This window comes from Macaca fascicularis, chromosome 16, assembly GCF_037993035.2.
Source record: "Macaca fascicularis isolate 582-1 chromosome 16, T2T-MFA8v1.1".
NCBI lineage: Eukaryota > Metazoa > Chordata > Mammalia > Primates > Cercopithecidae > Macaca > Macaca fascicularis.
Genome location: NC_088390.1, coordinates 80823587 through 80829905, shown reverse-complemented (window position 1 = coordinate 80829905; position 6319 = coordinate 80823587). Strand labels below are relative to the sequence as shown.

At 56.5% G+C, this 6319-nt stretch overlaps 1 protein-coding gene and 1 long non-coding RNA gene across 3 annotated transcripts in view; one reads left to right on the top strand and one right to left on the bottom strand.

Annotated features, from left to right (window-relative positions):
• The window catches only part of GPRC5C (G protein-coupled receptor class C group 5 member C), a 27674-nt gene continuing 21355 nt past the window's right edge, over positions 1–6319 (bottom strand). For both annotated transcript variants that reach the window (XM_005584846.5, XM_065531942.2), the window contains exon 5: positions 1–537. In XM_005584846.5, the coding sequence (XP_005584903.4) occupies positions 499–537 (39 nt within the window). In that variant the 3' untranslated portion in view covers positions 1–498. The remainder of the gene's footprint in view (positions 538–6319) is intronic.
• LOC141408854 (uncharacterized) overlaps positions 5317–6319 on the top strand; it is a 2359-nt gene continuing 1356 nt past the window's right edge. The window contains exon 1 of the long non-coding RNA XR_012426104.1: positions 5317–5631. This is a non-coding gene — a long non-coding RNA (uncharacterized lncRNA). The remainder of the gene's footprint in view (positions 5632–6319) is intronic.

Below are 6319 nucleotides of genomic sequence, written 5' to 3'. Positions count from 1 at the left end.
GATATAAAGTGGGAGTTTATTAAGGAGTATGGACTCACACAATCACAAGGTGAGGCCCCACAATAGGCCATCTGCAAGCACAGGAGCCAGGAAGCCAGTCCGAGTTCCAAAACCTCAAAAGCAGGGAAGCTGACGCTGCAGCCTTCAGTCTGTGGCCACAGGCCCAACGCCCCTGGCAAACCACTGGTGTAGGTCAAAGAGACCAAAAGCTGAAGAACTTGGAGTCCAATGTTTGAGGGCAGGAAGCATCCAGCACAGCAGAAAGATGGAGGCTAGAAGACTCAGCCGGTCTGCTCTTTTCATACCTGCTTTTATGGTGCTCACCCAGATTGAGGGTGGGTCTGCCTCTCCCAGTCCACTGACCCAAATGTTCATCTCCTTTGGCAACACCCTCATAGACACACTCAGGAACAATACTTCGCACCCTTCCATCCAATCAAGTTGACACTCAGTATCAACCATCACAGGAGGTCGGAGTGTATGTGTTGGGGTGGGGACTCAGAGTGTAGCAAAAATAGCAGCGACCTGGAGAGAGCTCTGTGGGGTGAAGCAGAAAGAGACATAACTCCAATGCAGCTTCCCGGTCCCGCTGACCACATTTGCTTACACAGATTCTGGCGGAAGTCTCAAGCCTAGGTGCACATGAAAATTCTTCGGGGACCTTCGGGGGAGGGCATGGTGGCCCACACCTGCAATCCCAGCCAATCAGGAGGCTGAGGTAGGATGATGGCTTGAGCCCAGGAGTCCTAGACCGGCCGGGCAACATATGGAGACCCTCTCTCTAAAGAAGAATCAGAAAAACATCCATGCCTGAGTCCATGAGTGGAGCCCTGGCAGAGATTCCACACCCCGAGGAAGAGGGAGGGTGGGAGGGCACTGCAGTGGGAGAAAAGAGATTTCAGACACCAGACAGTGCATAGGAGGGGGTGGAGGAAGTGCAGAAGTCGGCTGGCCATTCCACCTCAGGGAGATATTCTCCAACCCCGGGACTACCTAAGCTCTCCACAGACAAGGAGGGGGTCTCTTCAGGGAGGACTCAGCATGACAAGTCCCAGCCTCCTGCTGAATCCTGCCCATAAAGTTGGTTCTGAAAGTGAATACATGAATGGATGGATGGATGGATGGATGGATGGATGGATGCCGAGAGTGATGAGGAGCATGAACTCTGGGTTTCACTGCCTGGTTTGAATCCCATCCCTGCCTCTGATAAGCTGTGTGACCTTGGCTGAGTTACTAACCTCTCTGAGCCTCAGCTTCTCCACCTGCAAAATGGGAAAAAAATCACACCACTCCACAGTGTCCACACTCCATAAATGTCGGGATTATTGTTATCTGCAGTCTTTATTATATCACCACCACCCTCCATGCTCACGGGGAATGCATGGTGCTGCGGCCTATGCCTCTTCTTCCCTATCCAGAAGGAGCAGAAGAGCCTCCTTGGCCTCACCCCGTCCATCACACAGCCTCCTTTCCCTCTTCTTTTTCCGTGCCCTGAGTGTCCCTGGCTCCCTTTCCCACCTGCCCCTTGTTATCCTGAGAGAGTCACATCTTTCAAAGGCCCACCCCTCACCTCCCCACCAGACCTTGTTCAGGGACCCCTACCTCACCCCTACATGATGTCACACTTGGATGGGCCGCCCCAAACCAGGGGACCAGGACGCATCCCCCAAGGTCTGCTGCTCCAACTGAGATCTAAGCACCACCATGCCTGCTGATGCCGCCAGGTGGCGCTCGGTGCCCAGGCACTGTCAATTTGTTCAACAAACATTAATGGCTGTCCCCGTTGAGCCAGGCACTGGGTCCAAAGATGGGGACATGAAGCTAAAAATACCGCAATATCTCCTTTTCAGGAGCTCATGGTTTCGTGGAAAACATGTAAACAAAGACGGGAAAACAAAGGATTGCCTTAAAAGGTGAGAGGCAGAAATCCCAGGGGCCTAGGTAGGAAGGCCCCCTTCTATCAGACGCAGGGAAATGGCAGGAGACAAGTGGCCCAGGGGTCCTGGACACCAGCCCCGTGCCTCCTTCTCAGCCCACTTTCTCACTCTCCCCTTTGAGGAATTCTGGAAGGAGGGTGAACAGAGCCCTTGAAAAATATAGAAAAACATCCAGCCTGTCCTCAAATGGGTCCTCAGTCGTGGGGGAAGCTGGGGAACCACAGCCTTAGATCTCTTGACTCTTCCCTCTCCTACCCCAACCCCGTACTACAGTCCCTCCACAAGGTCCCACCTCCACCACTGAAAAAGTGAGAAGGTGATGGCTTGAAAGGCCTCCCGGTCACTCAATCACCCAGCTCCTTCTCCCGACACCCCCAGGCAGTGGTGGAGGCAGCATTAACCCATCTCAGCCTCCCCTACAGTAGTGGGGCCCAAGTTTGGCTGATGTAACAAACACCTGGGGTACTGGCTGAGAATGCAGATTCTGGGGCCTGCCTCGGACCAGCTGAATCAAGAATCTCTCCAGTGGGGACTGGGAATCTGTCATTTAACAAACGCTGCCAGATGGTTTCTAGAATCAGACAAGTTTAGGAACTGGAGTGCATAGGGGTTATGAGAATACCTGGCACTTCACTGGTGCCCAGGAGAGCACCCTCTTAATCTTTCTATGACCAAAGGAGAGAGTCCCCCACCTCAACCCAGGCCATCTCCCTGGTTTACTTTCTTTTTTCTTTCTTTTTTTTTAGACAGAGTCTCAATGTGTCACCCAGGTTGGAATGCAGTGACATAGTCTCTGCCCACTGCAACCTCCACCTCCTGGGTTCAAGCGATTCTCCTGCCTCAGCCTCCCAAGTAGCTGGGATTACAGGTGAGCACCACCACACCCGGCTTATTTTTGTATTTTTAGTAGAGACAGGGTTTCACCATGTTGGCCAGGCTGGTCTTGAACTCCCGACCTCAAACAATCCCCCTGCCTTGGCCTTCCAAAATGTTGGGATTATAGGTGTGAGCCATCATGCCTGGCCAACCAGCCTCACTTTCAGAGCCGGGACACAGCTGTCCCCAGGTGACCAAAGTCCCCATCAGTGAACCCTCATCCCCAACACAGGGACATGAATACAGACACACGGATGGGGGTGTCTTTGCCCTTGTAGACCTCAGAGCAGGTCAGCATCTATGGACACCGTCAAGTAGCTGAGGAATTGTCACACACAGTGAGAGGTTCCCCTCAGAGACCCAACACACCCGGCTGCAGTGAGCTGGGGAGATAGAAGCCTCAGATTTGAGGAGGTGAAAGAATTGTGTGCCACACAGACTGGGATACTAGGAGAGAGATCAGTGTGAGAATCGATGTTAATTAGAATGATGGCACGGAGCAGCCTTTGATAAATATGGATGAAAACCTGATGAACGAATGAATTAATGAGCCAAATGCTATTCCCATGTCTGTTGCTGTCTGCCCCATGGGACAAGGCGTGTTTTATAACGATGAGCTACACTCGGAGAAACAGCACACCAATCTACTCCACGAATGTAAATCTAATTCCGCCTTCGAAGAATCATTTAGCAAGGCTGGGTGGAGGGTGGGCGCTCCAGGCCACATACATGCAATGAACACACACTCCCCACCCCAGCCTCCTTGAAAACCCTCCCAAGGAGAGAATGAGTTGAAAATCCAGGCAGGGTAAAAGTTGGCCCATCTTTCTCAGCGGGAGAGATGAGGAAGGGGAGTGTGGCTGAGAGTAGCTCACTCTGGTCTTTGTGTGGGCTAGGGCAGGGACGTCGCAGGCCACTGCAGCTGCTGATGGGGGGCCACTGCTACCTCTGGCCCTTTTTCTTTCTTTCAGATGAACTTTTCTAAATTACATAATTTATTTTCATGGAAAAGAGAGAAAGGAAAGAGAGACAGAAAAAGCAAAACAAGACAAAAAATCTTCTTGTCCTTCATCTGCTTGGTAGCTGTGGATTTCCATCCCCACACCCAGCCCCTTTCCCCCCTCCGCCGCCCCTGGCCAACCCCACCAATGGTCCACTTTAACATCTGCTACGGTGCCTTTTGTCTCTTTCCAGATTTCCTATGCAAATACAGCCAATTGTGAATACACAGGGGGAGGGGGACTACTAAAACCTCCCCTGTGAAGTCTGGAATTGGATTCTTCTGAAAATTCTGCTTTGCATGGCAGGATGGCATGCAGATGGGGGTTGGGGCCAACAGTGCCCTGCCCCAGCCCTCTCACGGCCCTCCTGGCTCTGATGACCGCCCCCAAATGGGCCTGGTGAAGGGACAGGGCGGGATCCTCCCCGGCTGGGACCAACTCCTTTTGTCTTTCCCACGCCCCACCCTGTGTGTGTGTGTGTGTGTGTGTGTGTAAGGGGTGGACCCTGTGGGCCAGGATGCCCTCTGACCTTCAGTCCTGACAGCCCCTGGGCTCACACAGTAGCCTCAGCCCAGCCTCTCCTGGGGAAACTCAGGCTGCCCATGGACACCCAGTGCCTGAATGTCTTTCTGGTGCCCCAGCTGGCCTGACTGCTAGTGACGGGCTTGTCCCCAGCATCCCCTGTCCCAGCACCCACATCAGGGTGGGGGGCACCCTATGGTGAGAAAGCCTGGCAGGTCACATGCTGCCGAAATACTGTCAGGTCAAGGGTCACAGTCCCTAGGCCGGCCTGAAGCAGCTGGCAGCGGCGGGGAGAAGGGGAGGCCAGCACCAGCGTCCTGGCTGCAGGGACCTCGGGCTCCCGGCCCCCAGGCCCTGTGGCTGCCTCAAATGCCCACCGTAAAACCCTCGGGGAGTGGGTCTCTACCCGGAGAGTTTGCCCCCAGGGGACATTTAGCCGTGTTCAGAGACGTTTGTGTTTGTACGGTTAGGGGGCTGACTGTGCTCCTGGCATCCAGTGGAGGGTGTCAGGGATAATATCCTGCAGTGCCCAGGCCAGCTCCACTACACAGCGATCCGGCCCCAAATGTCGCTGGTGGAGCCGAGGAACCCCGGTCTAGAGCCAGACATAAGGCAGCGGCAGGGCTCCCCGTGCCCTCGGCCCCACTACGTCCACCCGTGGAAACTCCACGACCCGGCGGGCCTCCGGGAGGGGATTCTTCCCTTGGGAAAAGGGGCCTGCTTCCCTGGCCTAACTCACCCCACCCCCGTCTCTGCGCTGGCCTGAGAGACACATGGATGAATGCGGCCAGCAATCCCCGGCGGCTGCGAGGCCCGGCTCTGAGGGCGGGGAGGGGAGGAGCGCGGCGGCCCGGCCCCAGGCTACAGCAGGCGCTGGGACAGCTGGCTCCGGCCGCCGCCCGGCGGCGAAGATCGGGTTGCAGGGGCCGGGGCGGGGCTTGAGGTGGGGCACGAGAGGCGGCGTTGGGTTGGCTCGAGCTGGGGTGGCTGGGCCCTCGCGGGAGAGGCACGTGGGCGCGCCTGCTGCTCGGGCCCACCCCCACCTCCCCCGACCCAGGTGCTTGCGGAGAAGTGGGCTGTCTGCGGCTGGGGTTCCGGGGCCCCGCGCCCTCTCCCAACCTGGTCAGATTATGACCCTGGGTTAAGGACGGAGCGTAAAACCTTCCCTGGGCCCGGGCCTCCATGCCCCTCTCATGCCGTCGGTGGAGTTGGGGATGAGGCAAGCCACTGTCGCCTTTGGGTGAATCAGAAGAAGGAGCCACTTCCAGGCCCCTGGCTTGGAGGAGTCTGCGGGGGTGAGAGGTGGGGGGATGGGGCGGACAACCGGTTGGGACAGGCCCCACTCACCCCCGACGGGACCCAGCTTCTCTGTCCAAAGCACAGCCAGGCGGTGACCCTGTGTCCGCCCGGTTCTGCTCCAGACTTTGAGTCCGAACCCCTAGGGGTGTATCTGTGGCTTTAGGTCCCCTCTCCACTGCTGGGGACACCAACTCCAGGGCTTAGACAGAGCTGGAGACATCGGGGTGCATTTTACAGATGAGGAAACCCTTGTGGGGGTGGGGGTGGGGGTCAAGGGAGCTGTCCAAGGCCACAGAGCTAGCTGGAGCCAGGACCTGTCCGAGATGCCCTGCCCGCCACGAAGGTGCCGCTTGAGGAGGGGATGCCCGGGGAAGCTTGCTGAAGGCACCTGCCTGCTTAATCCCAAAACGCATTTGCTGGGACTCACATGGCCACTCCCACTTCAACCCTAAGGCCTGACCTGGCAAAGGAGGGCAGGGACCAGATCCCTCTCATCTCCACTGCCTCCCGTCCACCCAGTAGACAGTGGACTTTGCTGTCAGAAAGCAGTTCTGTCCCAGCTCTTCAGCCTAGCTTCCTAGACTTCCTGTGCAGCTGGTGACCCTCCTAACACCTCTGCTAGCCCTTCTCCCCTGCCAGTCAGGGCGCGGGCACTGCCAAGGGTCTCTCTCCTTAGCATCCTCT